Raw genomic sequence first — 22,637 nt, 5'->3', positions numbered from 1 at the left:
CCTGGAGGCTTTTTGCCAATTCCTTTAGTGCAGCTTGGACCTCTTCCTTCAGTACCATTTGTTCTTGATTATAATTGACCTCAAATGGTTGAACGTTGACCAATTCTTTTTGGTACAGTGATTCTGTGTATTCCTTCCATCTTCTTTTGATGCTTCCTGCCTTATTCAATATTGTGCCCATAGAATCCTTCAATATTACAACTTGAGGCTTGAATATTTTCTTCAGCTTTTTCAGCTTAGTAATGTTGAATATGTTCTTCCCTTTTGATTTGCTAACATTTTACTGTACATTACTGATATTTGCATTCTTTAAACTCATGGGGTTTTTTTAAAAAAAGATACTCAAACCAGTGCAGTAGTCTATAAGCTCCTTAATAAGAACCAAATTGTATTCTATTTGATATCTAAAATCCTGGCATTAAGGCTGACATCTTCTATTTATATATTTGATATATAAATGAAAGAAATATCCATTTGTTGTTGTTGTTGTTATGTGCCATTGAGTTGGACCCGACTCATAATGACCCCTCCTTGGGCCTCTGAGGCGGTATCACTACGGGATTAGATTGTCCAACCTTCCTTCTGAGGAGTGGCTGGTGGTTTGAACTGCCATCCTTCTGGTTAGCAGTCAAGTGCCTTAGGCACTACGCTACCAGAGCTCCTATCCATTTAGAAATGAAGATTTAACATCTAGATACAAAATAATATCTACAATAAAACCATCTTATTGTGGAAACTGATTTGCATTGGTTTTGAAGTAATTCAAATAATTATGAATAGAGGACAGAGTAAATTGTTTCTAGACAATACTAAAGAGATCAGAAGGTGCAAATCCACTGTAGCATCTTGAGTATTTTCTAGTGGAAAATGAAAAGCATAGAACAAAAAATATATACCCACTGCTGTTGAGTCGGATCCGACTCATAGCGACCCCTCCTTGGGTTTCTGAGGCAGTGTCACAATGGAAGTAGATTGCCCAATCTTCCTTCCGAGGAGTGGCTGGTGGGTTTGAACCGCCAGCCTTCTGGTTAGTAGTCAAATGCCTTAGGCACTACGCCACCAGAGCTCCTCAAAAAATATATGTTGTTGTTGTTGTTATGTGCCTTCGAATTGGCCCTGACTCATAGCGACCCCCCTTGGGTTTCCGAGGCAGTATCACTACGGAAGTAGGATTGCCTAACCTTCCTTCCGAGGAGTGGCTGGTGGGTTTGAACCACCAGCCTTCTGGTGAGCAGTCAAGTGCTTTAGCCACTATGCTACCAGAGCTCCTCAAAAAATATATAGATGCATGTTATAGACTCATCTAAATGATTCCTTATAGCTGCTAAAACAGATGAATAATGTTCACAAGATATTTGAAGTTTTGGAAATAAGAATATTTAAAAATTATTTAGACTGTTTTTAAAGACTACAATATGATTTATTTCTGTTAGTCTATTATACCTTAACCACTGCTTCTCATGCAGACTATAATGATTGTGTCTAAAAAAGACGAGTATCTCCTATGAAATTGGTGCTTTTTTCTTGAAGGAAGACAGAAAATCTGTATGAATTTAAATTATAACATCCAAACTCATATTGCTTCAGGAAATCATTTTTTGTGTGGTGATTATTTGCGTTGTTTGCTTTCTTCTTTCACTTGCAAACTTTCTGTTTTGTTCTCTTACCTAAATATCTCTCTATAGAGGAAATGCAGGGGCAGGCACTCAGAAAAATCAATAATAAGTCTCTAGCACTAAATTGGAGCGCTGATGGTGTAAGTGCCTAAGGCATTTGACTGCTGACCAGAAGGCTGGCAGTTTAAACTCACCAACCACTCCTCGGAAGACAGGTTGGGCAATCTACTTCCATAATGATACCTCCTTGGAAACGCAAGGAAGGGTTGCTGTTAGTTGGTTCTGACTCAGTGGCAGTTAGTTAGTTTTTTTTTTTTTTTTTTTTTTTAGCACTAAGTCAATAAGTTGGGAGCTCTGGTTGCATAGTGGGTAAGGCACTTGACTGCTAACCAGCAGGCTGGCGGTTCAAACCTACCAGCCACTCCTGGGAAGGAAGATGGGGCAATCTACTTCCATAGTGATACTGCCTCGGAAACCCAAGGAGAGGTCACTATGAGTCAGGTCTGACTTGACGGCACATAACAACAATAACGACAACAAGTCAATAAGTTAATAATTCTGATGAAACAGTCACTAGAGGCCAAAAAAAAAAAAAAAAGAGGCTAAAATGAAGCATGTAGATAATATTTGGGAATTATCAATCACCTTTCTGATACTACCATGAATCATTGAGGATTGAAGAGAGATTCAACAAATTAGGTATTGACCTGAGTTCTGAAAGGTCTGAAATTCTCTTTTTCTTTCTCTATCCCTCTAATACACACACATGCATACAATAGAAACATATAAATAAAATGATGTCACTCAAAAACAGTGCTAACGATTCTTACCATTTTCTATGTAACCTGGTACGTACATAGCATGACTCCCTGGAAAAGAGTGGGCTAGGACGCTTATGCTGGGAGACTGATAGACACGCACTTTCAAGCTATATCTGCCATTTATGGCAAAGGAGAAAAAATACCTCGAGTAAATTCCATCATTTTTTATAACATCAGCACCTGTATATATAAAAAAATCAATATTAGCATTTGTCATCATGGTTGATTACTAATATTTAATGAAGCCATTAAAAATAAGATTTATTCCTCTTATTCTCACTAGTTTGGCATATGGTATAACATCAAATTCCTTTTCATACTATCAGGTGATTAAAAACCCAATGACTCCATAATTTCTCCCTGAAAAATTATTGTTATCTTTCTGAAAAATTATTTTCTAAAGGTGAATGACTTGTCCCTGCTTCAGTGCTAAAATAACTCTTAATTGTTACCTTTCAAGCTTAGTCCTATTATTGAAATTAGTATTTACTAGTTTTTCAGAAAAATTAATCCCATCTATAAACTTTTTTATGATCATAGACCCTTTTAAGATAAAAAGCAGTTCTGTGACCAGGAACTACTCGTATGTGCACATATGCACATTTTCATATAATTTTAAGGAGTTCTTTAATGCCCTGAAGCCATATGGCTAGAACTCTGCTGATAAAACAATTTGGTAGTTGGTAAAATGTTGTTGTTGTTGTTGTTGTTATGTGCCGTCGAGTTGGACCCAACTCATAGCGACCTCTCCTTGGGTTTCCGAGACAGTGTCACTATGGAAGTAGATTGCCCCATCTTCCTTCCGAGGAGCGGCTGGTGGGTTTGAACCACCAGCCTTCTGGTTAGCAGTCAAGTGCCTTAGGCACTATGCTACCAGAGCTGCTGTTGGTAAAAATAGTGTCATATTATTTAATATCCTCTTTAGAAGGAGCATAAGGAGCTCTGGTGGCACTGTGGTTAAAGCATTGGGCTGCTAACCAAAAGGCTGGCTGTTCAAATCTACCAGCCACTCAGTGGGAGAAGTAAGAGGCAGTATGCTTCCATAAAGATTTATAGCCTTGGTAATCCTATGCTGCAGTTCTATTCTGTCCTCTAGGGTCTCCATGAGTCAGAATTGACTTGATGACAGTGGGTTAGAGGGTGCATAGAACTGTTGTTTTAGAGTCTAAGGGATTTATTGGTTTGAAATTTGACAGGCTTTGGTCCTATCCACTGGTCTTTGCCTTAGAAGACATTCTGGAAGTTTGACTAGTACTAGACTTCCTTTTGTATTGATCCTTAGTAAGCAGTTCAATTCCAAGCAAAGTACATGACTGAATCCAGCACAGAAGCCTTGGCCAGATGCAGATCACATTCATCATTGAGTGCAGGTGGTCACACTGAGCAAGTAGCTTGTCCTATCCAGATCTCCTACCATGTACCCAGCTCTATAGCCTGGCCCTGTATCACAGCTAAAGTGCTCTGTGTTCCCTATTTTTCCATTGCAGAGGTAGGGCTTCTTAATATGGAAAAAGCAGAAGAATCAGATCTTGACATTTAGTGATTTAATGTTTAATACAAAGGTCTATCTTTGTTGAGAAATAACAAAAGAAAATTTCAAAATAATGAAAGGTCTTCATGCCAGAATCACTTACTTCTACCCCTCCTTGAAACATTGACAGAGAAAGAACTGAGAAAGAACATTGGCTTGGGAGTCAGAGGATTTGGTTTTAAGCCACTTACTAGCTGTGAAAAATCTCCCTGAGCCTCAGTTTCTCATCTGCAAAATAGGGATAATAACTTTTATATATATAAAAAAAATTTATTGTGATTTGGATGAAAGTTTACAGAGCAAATTCATTTTCCATACAGCAGGTCACAGACACTTTGTCTCATGACGTTGGCTGCAATTTCCTACAATGCAACAACAGCTCTCTTCCCACTTTCTCCCCATAGTTATCTCTTCCTGTGTCCTTCCCTCCCATGCACTCCTGCCTCTGGAGCTGTCTCCCTGTGGATACACAGCCCTTCTATTTTCCCATGATTGATCTCCCCAGGGAGTGTATCTACCTAATGTAACTGTTCAGATTGTATGCCTGTCTTTTGTTTGGTTGGAAGCCACAAGAGTGAGTTTAATTCCAGACCTGAAGAGTAGCTAGGAGCCATGGTCTCAGGGGTTTCACCAGGTTCTATCAGACCAGGAAACCTGGTCGCCCCCACCTTTTTTAAAATGATTTTTGGTTTTGTTCCACATTGTTCTCCCACTCTATAAAATAGGGATAATAATTATCTCACGAGGTTGATGGAATGACTATTTGAGACTGTACATGAGAAAGTAAGTTTTAAATTGTAAAGCATTTGATCAGAATAAATTTTATTATTGTTCATTTATTTATTTAGCAGATTCAATACTGCTTCCATTATAAAAGTATGTATTATACAACTATGCACATGTGTTTAAATATTGAAAAAAAATAAATTTATACTGTGATGCCTAAGGAATAATTTTCATTATTTCTTTCACTAGAGAATGAATTTAGACAGCAAATAAGTGAAGTCATTCCAGGGAATAAATATAAAATTCTTTGTGCTGAATCAGGTGACTTTCCTAAAAAGACCAGCATCTGTTCTCCAGGCCAGCCCACAAACTGGGGCAAGAAAGGAAGAACATTCTGCAAAATGCATTTTTGGACTATCTACAAAAAAAAATAAGAAGTATAGCCATGGATAAGCAATCAGAACATGAGAAGTTCATTTGGATCCATTCTAGTATACCAAAAAAAAAAAAAAAGATTTCTCTGGCATCCCTTTGAGGTGGACTTGAACTAGATATCCTCTGAATGAACTCAGAACGATCTTTGAAACAACAAGGCAGAGGAATGTGATTTTATTAGCAGATCAAACACTGTGGGTGCCAACATAGATTTTACGGTCTATTGTCATTCTAAGAATTTAGTTTAGGAAAAGAACAGAACTGGAAATGTGGACCAACAAAGGTGCTGTTTGCTTTTGAAGTTCTAAATAAGTTAGTCAGAAAGGGCCTAAGTGTTTGCCTGGCCTGATGTTGTGGTGTCCATAATGTATAAAGATGAGTCTCTGGACTCCGTATGTGCAGAATTAGTGCTTTGAAGTAGGGTTTTGTTTTGTTTTCACAATGGTGAAGAAATCTCTATCCTGATTCCACTAGGATCACTGGCCTGGTCTTATGATCTAGTTACATATCTGAAAAGCACTGTCTGGTGCTAGAAATGGGGCAGTGGCCTCTCATCACCCCAGCTACTAGAGCAAAGAACAGTTTCAGGTCACATCACGGGTCCTAAATTCAATTTTATGGGTCCATGGGAATAAAATTGGAGCCCTGGTGGCGTAGTGCCTAAGGCATCTGACCGCTAATCAGAAGGCTGGTGGTTCAAACCCACCAGCCACTCCTCGGAAGGAAGGTTGGGCAATCTACTTCTGTAGTGATATCACCTCGGAAACTCAAGGAGGGGTTGCTATGAGTCAGACTTGACTCCACGGCAGTGGGTTTGGTTTAGTTTTTTGTTTAGGAATAAAATGGCTTAACTGTCACTGTATTTCCCTTCTTGAGGATTCATTTGCTATTTTAATTGTCCAACTTGATATGTCAGTGCATAGTAGACCTGATGAACGTTATAAGGAATACCAACATCATGAAGACATATAAGCTGATTCCTGTGTGACCTCACCGATAGTGGCCAATGTCACTATGTCCAGATGGCAAACTGTAGGCTAAGGCTGAGGTGTCAAGTGGCTTCCTCCCACCCTCCTGCAGTCCCACAGCTACACTCTTAAGAACCTAATATTAACACTGCAGAACGCAATATGACAACTTTGAGAAAATGAAAAACAACATGACATTCCTTATTACCTGCTCCATTATCAAAAAGTCTCAGTATAATAGGATCTCCAGTCTCTGGCTCAATTATAGCAGTTACAGTAGCATTAAGAATGGGATAAAACCCCTTTCTAACATTTGCATAAATCATCACTGGATGGGGAAAATGGATGCTGTCTCTTTCCACATAGACTTCCACAGTGGCTGGGGGCCTGGCTGAACTGGAGGCCCGAGAGGTCACAGTCACTTTTAAGGCTTGAAGAGAATGGTGGGTATTGTTCAGTGTGTAAGTCCAGTGCCCAGGCTGCAAAACAAAGGCTCTTTGTTTTTTAAGAGTGAAGAAAAAAAATTAATCTTTAATTTTAAAGCATGAATTTAAGCCTGTAGTGTTTTTGTTCTTGTTGATGTTGCATTTTTTGATACTGTAAAAGGATGTCAGGAAGAATAATATTGATTAAGGGAAAACTAAATTCAGTATTTCCATAGCTTTCACCGCACAACCCACTTTGGTTGTTAGGTTACACTTTAGGGAATTATATCCTGAATTATTTGCGGTGAAGGGACAGATCTTGATTTTTATTTTTAGAAGAAAATGATAATATTGTCCAGCCTCAAAGTACTATGCAAATATTAATATGAGTTCCTTCACCCAAAAGGAGGTTCAATGTTTTTATTTCTTCTATAACTGAGAAAATAACATAAAATTAAGTGAACCATTCTGATTTACATGCCTGCTAAAAGGCAACATTATCCTTCCTTTTCTCTGCTTTCTCTAACCTTCCCCCTACCCTGTGAAATATCAAGCAACAACAACAACGACAACAGAAAAAACACATATACTGTTAGGAACTAAGAAAAGTACACACTAATTTTTATAGGCCAGACTTCTACAATGTCTATTTTGAGTAATTTGTGCAAACATTGCTAAACACCACTCTGTTTTGCGTATTTAGACTGCTTAAGGAAACTTGCAAAAGACTTCTAAAAGAAAAAAATGAAATCTATAATCTAGCAGAAATTTGTTCTCTTGAACACATTCCTGTATATCACACATTCCTTTTTCCCTCATTCCTGCTTTTGCTCATTATTAAATCCAGGAGGTAACAAGAGGGACACAACAGAGCAGAAACAAGAACAAAGAAAAACAATGGATTAAGGTGTGACTCAGTGTGGAGAGTTAGTGCCACCACTCCCTACTCAACTTTTTTCCTCTTACTGGGATTCCTTTTTTTTTTTTTTTTTTACCATTTTTCAGTGGAGTAGTAATTCAGGTATTCAAATTTATTACTTTTTTGTAATCATATAATTACAGGAACCTCCATATTAAAAACTTCTCTTCAGGTGTAATGAGTGTTTTGTTATAGGGCACCTCTGATGGTGTAGTGCCTAAGGGACTGACTGCTAACCAGAAGGCTAGAAGTTCAAACCCACCAGCCACTCCACAGAAGGAAGACTGGGTAATCTACTTCCATAAACATACCGCCTTGGAAACCCAAGGAGGGGTTGCTATGAGTTGAATCGACTTGACGGCAGTAAGTTTGATTTTTGGTTTTTAATCCATACTAAGGAGGCAGGCAAAGGGAGCAATAATTAAGTAAAGTATGTCTGGCCCTTGCATACAGGTATGAAAAGAGCATGATGAGTTTGGAGAAAGTTCAGGAGGAAATTTTGGCAATAGGAACTCTATATCTCGCAGCCCCTAACACACATGTCAAGGTAAAAGGCCAGCAAACTCAGGAAAATTTACAACACAGACATCTAAGCTCAACCCTTACCTCAAGACTGAAACCTATTTAAATTGGAAAAATAAGTAGGATGTTGGGGAGAAGAGTTGAGAGATAAGCGTGAGTAGAAGCGAGACATGAAGAGCCTGGTATGTAATAGTAACCAGTTGTATTTTATTCTGAAGCCATCAGAGTTTTGAATAGGAGACCAGTTTGATCAGATTTGTGCTTTAGAAGGATCACCCTGAGAGAAGTGAAGAATGGCACAAGGGATACCGGCCTGGCTGTCAACAGTGACTGAGACAGTTGGGTAAGAGGGAGGGTGAGAAACTAAATTCAAGCAGTGTGAGAGTGGGTCTGGTCAATTCTGTTTAGAAACGTTAGTGGTTCTCTTTACCTTTAGAATTGAAGCCCCTGCTTTGTTTACTGGTTTATGAAGCCCTTGTTGCCGTGGATCCTATTTATCTTTCCTTCTCCCAAACCCCACCATACTTGCTACTCTGTAGTTAGTTCAGTATTGTACTGCTTGCAGTTCTATGAACAGTCTTGTTCTTTTTCTATGAGCCTTTCCACGGGCTGTTTTCTCTTCCCAGAATGTCATATAAACGTTCCAATCCCTTTATCCTCCATATTCCCATTTTAATATCTTCATTTCCAGGAAACTTTCTCCACCTTCCCCACACTTTCTGTGTGTCCCTCCTGCATGCTCTAATAGTAGTACCCTGTACCTATTCTTATCTTGACATTTTTAAGTAAAGCACTTAGAAAAAGGTCCACAATATAATAGGTGCTCAAAAACATGTGCTGCATGTATTCCTATTTTAAATTCTAGGTAGAATTTTCCTAAGCATATAAACAAATATGTCTATGTGGAGTTTGTAAAGAAGGATGTAGGCTAGAAAAATTTATTTGTATGACATAAATACTAATTTCTACTACTGAGGTAAGAAAGATTTGGTATTCATTGTTTGAAGTTTTAAACATATCTTGGTTGTTCCTTTTAAGTTTTTAACATTCAAAAGGCACTCTTTTTTAACATTCAAAATTCACTCTTCCAAGTTCAAAACTAAGTTTTGATATATCAGAACATGATTTCCTTTCCACAATGCTTTTCATTATGTGATTTAACTGAAAGTCATATACTGTTGTCATTATGAGCAAGGTCACAACACCTACCTTGGCAGTTCCTGGTATCCAAAGGTGAGCAGTCTGCAAAGCTGAGTTGTACGTAAAATTATTTGTGTTGTATATTCTTCCATTCGGATCAAATAATACAATACCAGGGGGACTACCGGTCTGCCATGTGACTAGAAAAATAGTATCATTGCCCACACTGTCATCCACAATCACAGTGTTTTTCAATTGATGATGAGCTTTAACAATTTCACCAGTACTTTCAAGCTGTTAAAGAAAATACATATGTGAAAGTTTTCAGTATATGCATAATTGTTCTATTTTCATCTTCTTTAGTTTTAAGACAAATAAAAATGAATTAGTAAAATTAAAAACTAGTCATTCACAATAAGCTCAATTTGTGTGCATGCATATGTGTGTGTGTAAGTAACATGTATGGAACATAAACATATACATATACTATAAATATTGGGAGCTCTGGTAGTGTAGTGCCTAAGGCAGTTGACTGCTAACCAGAAGGGTGGTGGTTCAAATCCACCAGCCACTCCTCTGAAGGAAGGTTGGGCAATCTACTTCTGTAGTGATACCTCTTCGGAAACCCAAGGAAGGGTCGCTATGAGTCGGGTCCGACTTGATGGCACATAACAACAACAACAATAATCTAAATCTTTATATAAATCCTCTGAGATAAGTCCTGTTGGTATCCATATTTCATAGATGAAAATACTGAGGCTTAACAGGTAATTGTAATAAAACTCAGATGAAATGACACCTGAGCCCCTACATTTAATTACTGTCTATTCACAATGGACACACGTCTGTAAGTAACTTTGTTGTTATACGCTGTCGAATCAGACCGAGTCATAGCGACCCCTCCTTGGGTTTCCGAGGCAGTATCACTACGAAAGTAGATTGCCTCATCTTTGAAAATTATATTTATGAAATAAATACACTAATAACACTTTTTAAGGTTGCTCAAAACTGGAAAGCATATGAAAGTATATTGGCGGATGATAGCAAAGAAATTGTGAGTATTTTGTTCAGATCAATTTAATTACTATGCCTCTTTTTGTGCTGGGCGTTGGACTGTTGAAGGGGACTTGGTCCTGTCTTCACTCTTGGTCTGATGGAGTCAGTGATACACAAACAACTGTGGGGAGGTGGTGGTGTTTGGGAACATCAGATAGACTATTGTGAGCCTATATAAATGATATTTTATACTAAAATATTTTACTTTTTTTTTACCATTTGTTATTATTGCATATTATTATAGAGGAAATTACAGGGTAGAAAGACTGTTGAGAATTAGCAACAGAACAGCCAATTGTAATCTAATCTATAGCACACACTGTCATCTATAATTCATATTTTCTCATTCTAATGATGGAATTGTGGTTATTACCTTTGCTGTGTAAACATAATCTTTATGTTAAATATTTTCTGACAATAATTTACTTACTTCATTGTTCACATCAAGCCATTAGCTTGGCAGGTTCATTTACCATCTGTGAGGAAGCCACAGATGAAATTTTGTTCAAAACATTGTTGGGTTATGTTCAAAATATCTTTAAATACTTAGGGGGAACAAAAAACTGTCCCTTTTAAAAGTGACTTAATTAAAGGAACTTCTGTGAGCAAAATCAAGTAAATTGTATGAGTTAAAGTGATATTTGGAAATTTTTAGAATTTAATAAAATGGTATTCCTTATACAAGTTAGGAGCTTCAAAGGACATGTTAAAGAAGAAAAATAAATGGGTTCTGATTGATGAAAAGTTGTTATGGAACTAAAACTAAATATATGGTGCCTTGTTTATTTTTGAACTTTACTCTCCACTCTCACTGCCATTTTGAGTCAAGAGGAAGAAGCAAGCTCTGCTCGTAGACCCGGAAAAACTGAGGAAGCAATTACAGAAAATGGCTCCTAGGGTTGAGAAATGTCAAGCCAGTTGCTGTTGAGCAGGCTCTGACCCCTAGTGACCCCACGTGTGCCAGAGTAGAGCTATGCTCCATGGGTTTTCCCTGGCTGATTTTGGAGAAGCAGATAACCAGGCCTTTCTTCTAAGGCCTCTCTGGGTGGACCCAGACCTCCAACCATTTGGTTATCCCCCAAGCATATTAATCATTTGCACTGCCCAGGGACTTCTGAGAAGACATTAGGTAAAACTGAAGCCTGGTTCTGGTAAAAAGAAGCTCATTAAAAGCCTTCAGCATAATGACTGTTACATATTTAAATGATTAATGAAGCAGTTAACAGAATTCATTACTTCCCTTGCTTTCCTGTAATCCACCCGCAGCCCATATGTAGTTACAACTTGAGGAAATTCTGACCTGAATATGTTGCTGAAAAATGTCTCCAGTTCCTGAGGAAATTCTACTGAAAGCATCAATCATGCTATTGGAGTTTGATTTCTCTGGAACGAAGAACTTTAAACCTCCTGAAATACATGATTGGGATGCCAAATGATAAAAAGAAAGAATATAAAATAAAACAAACAGACAAAAGATTATTAGGCCTTCCCAACAACCTTTCTCTGTGCTAGAGTGTTAGTTTTGGGGAATAGGGGTTGTGCTTGACCTACATTTCAACTATGTGGTACAGGTGGGGGGATTCTGTCTGTTTTGTTCGTAGCTATAATGTCAGGGCACAGAACTGTGCCTGGTACGTGATAAGAACACAATAAATACCTATTGAGTAGTCTTGTAACTAAGGCAAAATTCTTGGACCATCTGACGAGGCTAATCGCTATTAATTATTTCCAGAAATAATTCAATAAAAGTTAACCTTTGATTGACAAGCTACTAAATTTTATTGACTATAAAGAATATAAGATAAAATAATCTTGCTGCATTTTGAACAAAAATGATATGTATCTTGCAAGACTGTATCTATCTTTTTAACATGCTTTAGTTCATTTAATCTCAAACATATTCTTTTGCTCCATGATTATACCTGTCCAGGTTAGTTTAACAAGAAATTATGAAAAATAGTATTTTAATTCTATGTGTATAATCAGCACCTTCTAGGGAAAAAGTATAAAAACTCAGCAAAATTTTACAGTTTTTCACAGTGATTTTTGTTTTTATTTTAGAAAACAGTTTCTGTTTTGCAATTAAATCATCATATTTATACTTTGCATATTCAAGTTAAAAAGAAATGCTCTAAAAGATAAGATTTTGTAGGATTTATTTACCTGTACGATATGATAATTCCTCCAGGTTTTCAGCCACAGATGAACCCAGGGTGATGGAATGAATGGTTGAGCCACTGCTAAGCACAGTGAGTAAGCAATTGTCTATATGCTTATCATTGCCACTGGTCACTAATATCATCACAGATCCATCTGCTTTTCCATTTAGTTTTTCAACCACCTGAACATAGAGTGTTAGTCATTTGGAAGTAAATGTAATTCAAATTGTCTTATTGAGTAGAAGGATTCACTCTTATTCCTAACTCCCCACCTACAGGGCATATGACTCTTCCAAGACCTCTGTAGCCCCCTGTACTCCATACCCATCCCCACTCAGTCTTCATCTCACCCCATAACAACACTGTCACCCTTTGTTGCCTTTGTTGGTTGGTTTGTGAACAGAAACCCTTATAATAATCACCATGGTATGTCCATAGTTTAGAATAATGTCCATCACAGAGGATATACATTATTGTGTGAGATTCTTGCCTCTGAGGCCCAGTAAGATCTCTAACACAGTGACAGAAAGCCTAGAGCAATTTCTAGAGCAATTTCTCAACATGGCTATATATCAGAATCAGATGAAGAGCTTTAAAAATTTCTAATGGCCAGGACATATCCCAGATCAGTTAAATCAGAATCTCACAGGGCTGAGACCCAGGCATCAGTATTTTTTTAAACCTCAGGTGATTTCAGTGAGCAGCCAAAGTTGAGGAGCATTTGCCACAGGCAGCAGTAACTACAGCTGATTTATCTTGCTTGTTACCAGAAAGGTGAAGCATGGCTGCATTCCAGATGCTGAATCCAACCTTGTGCTGATTTGGATGAATTCTATAATTTCTGGAACATGCCACTGGCCTTAATTGACTCTGGTTTGTTTGAGGTCTGTCATGCAAGTATGACGATAGACAGAAGCCAGACATGCTGATGTTGACTGGAAAATCCAAGTGTAACAATAGACACAGCTGAGACAGTCCCAGAATGGATAAAAATAGCTGCCAGAAAGTGCCCAGATGATGTGGAAATCCTCCAGTCATAGACATTGTGTTCATTTATTTACTCATTTCTTCAACAAGCATTTATTAAGCAATTACATATCGCATGCCAAGTACTTTGTTAGACATGGGCAATGCAATGGTGAACAAGACATAGTTCCTGCCTTTACAGATGATCCATTATAACTCTCCTATAGTTGAGGCTTCTGTGATCACACTGTGACAGACTGCCCTTAATCAGAAGCAGCCCAGATAGAGAATGAGGGAAAGGAAAGCAGTGGTGATCTGAGGGTTGAGATGTAGTACTGTACCTCAAATCCCTTCTTAAGCCCTGAACAGACACTAGTTTCTGCTTCAGCTGACACAGTGGTAGGCAGAAATGAAACCAGTAACCTTCGGTCATCATCACTGTTAATTTGGTGTAGCTGGGCTCTGATCTCTCCTTTGCTATCAAAACTGGCAATGCCCACAAAGGTATGAATTTCAACAATCTGCATCAAATAAAATTCTGCTGCTTGTTGCAATTGAAGGAGTCTGTCAGCCTATGTCCCAAAAAGGAAAAAAGAAAGGTAACAAGATAGGGTTAATAGAAATAAGCATGATTAAGCAATTTAATTAGCAAATATTTCTGCTAATTCTTTAGAGATATTGTCATTTCTTAAAAGTTACAAAGAATGATATAATGCTAGAATACTACATTCACTGCTGTCGAGTCAGATCTGACTCATAGTGATCCCTCCTTGGATTTCCCAGGTGGTATCACTACAGAAGTAGATTGCCCAACCTTCCTTCTGAGGAGTGGCTGGTGGGTTTGAACCACCAACTTTCTGGTTAGCAGTCAAATGCCTTAGGCATTATGCCACCAGAGTCCTAATGCTAGAATATTGTTCAATTAATTGTAAGCTGAAAAATCTTTCCTTTTTTGGGGTATGGGAAATGAAAATTTGGAACTTTGTATCCAATAAGCTGTTCATAATTTACTGCTCTCTAAGAACATATATCTCCTTCATTTCTCTCCAACCCAGAATTCAAAGATCCATGGAACCAATGGAAACCAGGTTTGTAACTTCTGGAGAAGAGGACGTTCCAAAGGGACAGTATGATAGAGATGAGTAGCAGTCAGAGGATCTAGTATCTACCCTGGCACTATCCCCTATTATCTTAGGCTGGATAATTCATCTGTAAACAGGGATAATGATACCTTTTAACCTATGATACAATTGTGGTAAGGATCAACTGAAATTCCTATATGAAAGTATAGTTACACAATGAAATACTAACCAAATATAAAGTAATATTAGTAAACAGGTTTGGGCAGGTGATGCTACTGTTTAATTCACTTGGGTCACTTGTTTTGAAGACTGTGGGAGAAGACAAAGAAGCAGCAAGATGAGCTTCAATGACCACCTGCTCAGGGATGGCTTTGATCTCTATCTCCAATCCAGACATCTTTCTTAAAATAAGGACTTGGATTTCTCACAGCTTAGGGAGCATCACAAATTTAATGACCCACGAGTGTCTTGAGCTCTACACTTTGAATAATTGCCTCCTTTCTCAAATATTGCTCCTCTTACCATGCTGGGAGGGAAGTTGGTAGAGTGGATAAAATAAGGTCTTTGATTCTTGCCTTCAACCTCTGCTAATTGTGTCACCAAAGAAAAAGTACTTATCATTATTAGCCTGTTTTCTCATCTGCAAAATGAGACTCAGTAAAATAGTAGCTGTTTCCATCAATGTGGTCATCAAATCATCATTGCCAATCGTGACCTCTATTCCAACTTAAATAGAAACCAGGGACTTGCTTTTATGCCTCTTTTCTTACCAACTCCCATGTCCTTGAATAAGTCTATTTGATTTAATGTCTTAAATTCTCCCAAACCCCTTGCATTTTTCCATCCTATTTGGCACTGCCTCAGACCCACCTAGTATTAGTTATAGCCATACTAGTAGACACATTTTCCCTGAACAAATCCTTCTAATTTTGCCTTTTGGCCACTGCACACGCTCCCTGGAATGGCATTCCTTCTTCTTTCTATTCCTTCATTATTCAGCTCAAAGCTCACCCTCTCAAAGTGAAGGTTTTTTTGACCACTCTTATCTATAGCACTAGATACTACCACAGTAACTCACACTTATATGGAACCTTTGCCACATTGTATTGTATTTACTACATTTGTAGTATCTCCCTATTAGCTTTTCAAAGCTGAGCTCTTATTCTATCTATTTGTTGTTGTTGTTATGTGCCGTTGAGTCGGCCCGATTCATAGCGACCCCTCCTTTGGTTTCCGAGGCAGTATCACTACGGAAGTAGGAATGCCCAACTTTCCTTCCGAGGAGTGGCTGGTGGGTATAGTCCTCTTTATATCTCCCAGGCCAGCCCAGTGTAGGACTCTGAAAAGTGAATGAATGACAGGTCAATGGCAGTATTGGCAGGGAGAGGAGTTTAATACTTTGCACTACTTTGTTTTTTTCCAGATCTTCTCTCAAGTCAGCTATCTTTCCCTTTATCTCTATCCATTCTTGCTTAATAGAGACATTCTAAATCACTCTGAGACCATATATGAGAGGACCATGGCCTAATCACTTGGAGGTAGGCAAAATAACAAAATTATTCAGATCCTTAATCAATGGGGGTCCTAATATTTCAGACACAAACCAAAAGAAGGAAAATCTTCCAGGGCTCCTGATCAAGAGAGTATAAGAAGATAACTTTTCCCCTTGAACAAACAGAACAACAGTTATCACATTATTACTAATTATATACCCACAACCTCGTATTCATTATCTCATTTATTCTCCTTCAACAATCCTACTGAGGAGCTCTGGTAGCATAGTGCCTAAGGCATTTGACTGCTAACCAGAAGGCTGGCGGTTCAAACCCACCAGCCACTCCTCGGAAGGAAAATGGGGCAATCTACTTCCATAGTGATACTGCCGCGGAAACCCAAGGAGGGGTCGCTATGAGCCGGTCCGACTCAACAGCACATAACAACAACAACAGCAACAATCCTATGAAATAGGCAGCAGTGTGCTGCTAAATATTTAATGACCATATTCCTGGGGTAAAAAATTGCCCTGATTTGTAGCAATTCTGTACAACAAATTCTCTTATGATAGCTGATTTCAAACTATTAGTGTGACATCGCTGAATGTGGAGTTGGGAAGGGATGTACAGTGGCACCCAGTACATAGGATTTCCACCATATGGATACAATAAACTGGAAATAATCTCAATAACATAGATGAGGTGCTGGCAGACATTTTCTGTAAAAGGCCAGATAGTCAGGATTTCAGGCTTTGCAGGCCACACAGTCTGAGTTGCAACTATTTACTCTACTATTTAGTACTAAAGCAGCTGTACCCACCCACCACTGCCACAGAGTCAGTTCTGACTCAGCAACCCTGTAGGACAGGGTAGAACTTCCCCATAGAGTTTCCAAGGCGATACATCTTTATGGAAGCAGATTGCTTTATCTTTCACCTGCAGAGCAGCTGGTGAGTTCAAATCCCTGAGCTTTTGGTTAGCAGCCAAATGTCTTAAGCATTATCCCATCAGAGTTCCTTATATAAATGAATGAGCATGGCTCTATTCCAACAAAACTTACCTATGAATTGAAATTTGAATTTCATATAAGTTTCACATGTCATGAAATAGATTATTCTCTTGATTTTTTTTCTTAGCCATTTAAAATGAAAATGCATTCTGAGCTTGTAGGCTGTATAAAAGCAGGGTGTGGGTCAGTTTTGGCCATAGTTTGCTGATGTCAAGCATATATAATAGTAAAAAATGGCAGAAAAATAATTAGGAAGTGATGAGTTTTGACTATTTATTACATTTTTTCTAATATATTTTATTTATTGGTTTACATATTTTAAATTTTAATAATGGCAGTGTTTAGCAGCTGGCTCACAGACTTTCTGAAAATTTAATAGTCAATTTTAATGGGCCAATATTAGCTGATTCTAGCACACAATTATAAGCAGATATTACCCCTACTTTACAATTAAGAAAACTGAGATTCAGAGAGGTTAAGTATCTTGCTTTTGGTTACATAGACAGTAAGTGAAGGAGCTAGGATTCAAAGTATATCCAACTGATTACAAAAACTAAGCTTTAACTACTATCTGAGAGTTCTGGCGCTTTAGAGTGGGTTTCTGGCTGGCTGCTAGATTGCTGGAGGACTGAGCAATGGTTTTCATACACAATGACATATGGAAAATGAATACCTGATGAACATGTGTGCTTTCTACCCATTTATAGTCTATTGCCTCTGCCAGGAATGTTTAACAATGAGTGAAATGTGGCCAGACAGGAGCCCTCTGCTATATGACAAGGATTAGAAAAGGGCCTAGATTGGAAAAAGGTGCAATTAGTAGTAAAGTGATGGTTAAGAATTATCTGTGGATTTCATTTTTCTTCATTATCTCAATTTCTGTCCCACATTCTGAATTTATTTTTCCTATCCCCAAGAAAATAAGATGACATGACTATTGCAAGCCTTTTGTCTACTCCCCCATGGGGGGTGGGGGTTGGGGGGGGGTAAAAATCATAAAAAATCAAAACTTATAGGAGAAAACAAACAATTTACAATTTCAGTTCAAAATGTTACCTCAGCCATCTTGCTGGACACATCCAGCACTAAGCAGACCACTTTCTCACCAGCCTGTACAAGGGAGAATGTGGGAACTGGTGGAAGCTCAGTGTCATCCATGGGAACACTGTTATTAAAGTCAGCAGAGTCTGTGATTACATCCCATGCACTTCTGAGGCTACACATTTGATTCTGTAGGTTTGGAGCTTCTTGGTTGTGAGTACTTGCATTGCAGAATTCAACCACCTGAAAAAGAACAAAGCCTATCAGAGTATAAAGGCAATCCTCCCATATTAAAGCATACTTTCTCAATGCTGAAGTAACTAAAGGTAAAAGGAAAGGTGAGGTAAAAGATAGGAAATCTGAAATTTAGAGTAATATAATTCTTTATTTCAAGAGTGACATCAAATTTACAGATACACTGTTGCTTGAAACACTAGCACCATTGTATAACTGAGAACACTAAAGTTTATTTACATTTGGGTAACACAGAGCAAACTAACCTTTTCACAGGAAATGTTATCTAGGTCAGCCTATTCCCTGAAATCTAATATCAACTGCACCTTTATTGATCAGTCAACATATATTGATCCAGCAACAAATATTGATCTCTGTAAGAACAGGATAAGGAAAATCCAATTTAAATCTACTTCTTGATCATAAAGTGATAATAAATCTATGTCAGCACCCTCTTAAAATTATAGTTTGTGTTGTGAAAGGGGGCAGCACCATATATTCCCATGGACTACAATCCTACTAGGAGTAAATACTTCCTGCTGACAGAACTGTGTGAGTGTAGAGCTAGAAGAAAACTTGAAGTGTCTCTGTCTCATGTCTTTAAATTAAAACAAGTCCATGAGGACCAAAATACAGACTTGATTGTAACTCACCTAAATTTAGAGACCATTTGAAGAACAGATTTGATACTCAACACCGATGAATGGAGACCAGACAAGTTGTGGGATGACATCAAGAACTTCATACATGAAGAAAGTAAAAGGTTATTTAAAAAGATAGGAAAGGAAGAAAAGACCAAAATGGATGTCAGAAGAGACTCTGAAACTTGCTCTGGAGAAAGATTAGCTAAAATAAATGGGAGAAATGATTAATTAAAAGAGCTGAACAGAAGACAAATTATTGGTCAAAAGGCATTTGCTTGTGTGGTGTAGAACAAATTATGGATAACATTGCAAAGAATGGGAATTTCAGAACACTTAATTATGCTCATGAGGAACCTGTACATAGACCAAGAGGCAGTTGTTCAAATAGATTAAGGGGTTATTGTGTGGTTGAAAAGCAGGAAAGGTGTGTGTCATAGTTGTATTCTTTCACTATATTTATTCAATCTATATGCTGAGCAAATAATCTGAGAAGCTGGACTACATGAAGAAGAATGCAGCATCAGGATTGAAGGAAGATTCATTAACAACCTGCGATATGCAGATGACACGTCCTTGGTTGCTGCAAGTGAAGAGGACTTGAAGCACTTACTAATGAAGATCAAAGACTACAGCCTTCAGTATGGATTACACCTCAACATAAAGAAGACAAAAATCCTTACAACTGGACCAATAAACAACATAAAAAAAAAAAAAATGGAGGAAAGATTGAAGTTGTCAGGGATTTCGTTTTACTTGGATCCACAATCAGTGCTCATGGAAGCAGAAATCAGATGAAATACTGTACTGGGTAAATCTGCTGCAAAAAGTTCTTTGGAGTGTTAAAGAGCAAAGATGTCACTTTGAGGACTTAAGTCTGCCTGACCCAACCCGTGGTATTTTAAATCACCCACATGCATGTGAAAGGTGGACAATGAATAAGGAAGACCATAGCAGAATTGATGCATTTGAATTGTTGGCAAAGAATACAGAAAATACCACAGACTGCCAGAAGAACAAACAAATCTATCCTGGAGGAAGTACAGCCAGAATGGTCCTTAGAAGTGAGAATGGCCAGACTTCATCTCACCTACTTTGAACATGTTGTCAGAAGGAACTAGTCGCTGAAGGATATCATGCTTCGTAAACTAGATGGTGAGTGAAAAAGGGGAAGACTCTCAATGAGATAGGTTCACACAGTGACTGAAAGGAGTGGGCTCAAGCATAGCAAAGATTGTGAAAACAGTGCAGGAAGCAATGTTTCGTTCTGTTGTACAAAGGGTTGCTATGAGTCAGAGCTAATTTGATTACGCCTAACAAGAACAACCATCTCATCTCTAATTTCATAGAAGAGGAAACTGTACTCCAAAACATTACTATGTGCTTAAGAACATGTGTTTCTTAGTAGTGTGAGAAGACAGAAACAGCACATGGGTTGTTTTGTTGGTCTTCCCCTCCATTTCATGACTATGCTTAGAAGATTGAGAAACTTTTCTGACCAAATACCAATGAGTATGCCTTTCAACGAATTGCAAAAATAGTACCTAGTCAAAAACAATATGGATCAAATAATGGAATTAAGTTGGCTTCAAATACTATAGCTACAAATTAAAAATACAATGGATCAGATAAGAATATGAAAAAGCACCATAAAGTTACAGAATAAGAGCAAGGATAACTAAAACCAGTTTGAGGACAAAAACTTATCTAAAAAAAGAATGTTTCAATCCAAAAGACATTGGTCAGCCATGGAAATAAAAAGAAAGCTTTATGGAGGCCTGAGCCTGCAAGGACCATCCTAGCCTTGTAGAAAGAAGCTGATCTACAAATGTGTCTTGTCAGGGTTTTGTGAAGATGGATAGATGTATCAGATCAGGAAGCCTGATGCCACTAAACCTCTGAATTACCTAATTCCCTTCTTTACGATTCCATGTTCCCTGTGGAGGTTTCTGGTGAGAATTTGGCTTTTCCATGCTGCTGCCCTTGGAGAGAAAATAAACTGGCCAAAGGATACAAGTACTGGGTTCCCAGGAAAGTTAGAATATTCTTTTAAAACAAACAAATAAATAAATATGGTGCTCTGGATTTACACACTAGTCTCAATTAGTGTGGAATATTGACAAGGTTGAGTTTCTGAACTACAAAGCCGAAGGTTAGTTAACTTGTTTTGATGACACCTAATCTTTCTTGTTAAGCTCTAGACTATGCAAAACAAGGAAAGGGACTTAGAAAATTCAATTAAAATGTAATGTGGTTTGTGATCTCAAATGAGAGAAATACAATAATTTGTTACGCCCCTCTCATTAACCCAATACATTTTTCCCCATGAAAGGATACAGGAACACTCACATGAGCAATTTATTTTGTGGTTCAGGATTCGCCTGTGAATTCACCTTTCATGGAAAGCAAATAATCACTTGTCTAAGGAAATCTATATTTTGGTGATCAACTGGAGGGGCCTCAGTTTTATTGAATCAGTAAAATAATAACTAGATAAAGATCCCTAATCTTTAAAATGTCTTATTTTAAAAGTTAAAACATATCAGTCTATATTGAGAAGAGGACTCTTTTAGGAATTTGCTATGCCAAGACCATACTTACAGAAGATAAACTTTGCATGAACATTATCGATGCAGTTGCATTTTGGGTGCTATTGTAGATAAACATGCAACCTTCTTTGAAAAGCTTACTAATAATACAGTTTTCTTGGGGGCAAGGGCCTTTTTCACACACAAAAGTGCCTGTAATGTCCGATGAACACCTAAAACAGAGAAAGAAATTGGATCTATTTTAGAAGTATTTATATTTCTTCTTTACTGTTGTTGTTATGTGCCGTTGAGTTGGACCCGACTCATAGAGACCCCTCCCTGGGTTTCCGAGGCAGTATCATTACAGAAGTAGATTGCCCAACCTTCCTTCCGAGGAGTGGCTGTTGGGTTTGAACCACCAGCCTTCTGGTTAGCAGTCAAGTGCCTTAGGCACTACTCTACCAGAGCTCCTCTTCTTTACTCGCTCCTATAATCATTTGTTTCAAGGGCACATACAAATTGTTGCTAGATACACATAAAACACTTTTTCAACTACTATATTATGAAATCTCAGTAACTTAGAAATGAACTTCACTGTATTTATTATTATTATTATCATGGTAAATATATATATAGGTAACAAAACATTTGCATTTCTACAATCTTCACAGATACATTTCAGTGACACTACTTAAGTACATCATATTGTTCAACACTCATCAATAACTATTTCCATATTTTTCCATCACCCTCAACAGAAGCTCAGTGTCTTCCTTTCCCTCTCCCTTCATCACATCCTTGTTAACCACTAATAAACTTTGATCTCTATATACTTGCCTATTACAAACATTTCAAATAAGTTCCATTCTATTTTAAAGTAGTCAGTCTAGATGAAGGAATTCTGTATTGCCAAGAATTATAACAACTAATCAGCTCAAAGCAAAAGATCCCTAGAAATCAAGAAGAACTTTTGGAGACATAAGGAAGGGCACATTTGACAGATGCTAAGTCAGTGCGTGCTCCATTTTTCCAATGGACGTCAGGGGAAGAAGAGAATGAACATGTAATAGCTATATCTAAAAGGATTCTTTCCTAACCAAGCAATCACAAGCACAGTGCAATCCTGAGTAGAGGAATCTGTCAATATCTATCAAAATTATGGTTGAGGGTACCTTTTGACCCAGTAATTCTTGGAAGCTATTCAACAGTATATAGATCTGCTTATGGCGCAGTACCTAAGGCATTTGACTGCTAACCAGAAGGCTGGCAGTTCAAACCCACCAGCCACTCCTCAGAAGGAAGGTTGGGCAATCTACTTCCATAGT

At 37.9% G+C, this 22,637-nt stretch overlaps 1 protein-coding gene across 1 annotated transcript in view; it reads right to left on the bottom strand.

The window, feature by feature from the left end:
• CLCA2 (chloride channel accessory 2) overlaps nt 1-22,637 on the bottom strand; it is a 43,279-nt gene that overhangs the window by 12,256 nt on the left and 8,386 nt on the right. Inside the window, exons 5-12 of the mRNA XM_007946196.2 lie at nt 21,386-21,545; nt 17,925-18,152; nt 13,626-13,856; nt 12,323-12,500; nt 11,460-11,566; nt 9,173-9,397; nt 6,306-6,576; nt 2,447-2,617 (exon numbers count right to left, since the gene is read on the bottom strand). Coding sequence (XP_007944387.2) covers nt 2,447-2,617; nt 6,306-6,576; nt 9,173-9,397; nt 11,460-11,566; nt 12,323-12,500; nt 13,626-13,856; nt 17,925-18,152; nt 21,386-21,545 — 1,571 coding nt within the window. The remainder of the gene's footprint in view (nt 1-2,446; nt 2,618-6,305; nt 6,577-9,172; nt 9,398-11,459; nt 11,567-12,322; nt 12,501-13,625; nt 13,857-17,924; nt 18,153-21,385; nt 21,546-22,637) is intronic.

Source organism: Orycteropus afer, unplaced genomic scaffold, assembly GCF_000298275.1.
Source record: "Orycteropus afer afer isolate SDZICR_OR568_19922 unplaced genomic scaffold, OryAfe1.0 scaffold00152, whole genome shotgun sequence".
Taxonomy (NCBI): Eukaryota; Metazoa; Chordata; class Mammalia; order Tubulidentata; family Orycteropodidae; genus Orycteropus; species Orycteropus afer.
The sequence above is the reverse complement of the archived record's forward strand: the minus strand, read 5'-3'. Positions and strand labels throughout refer to the sequence as shown.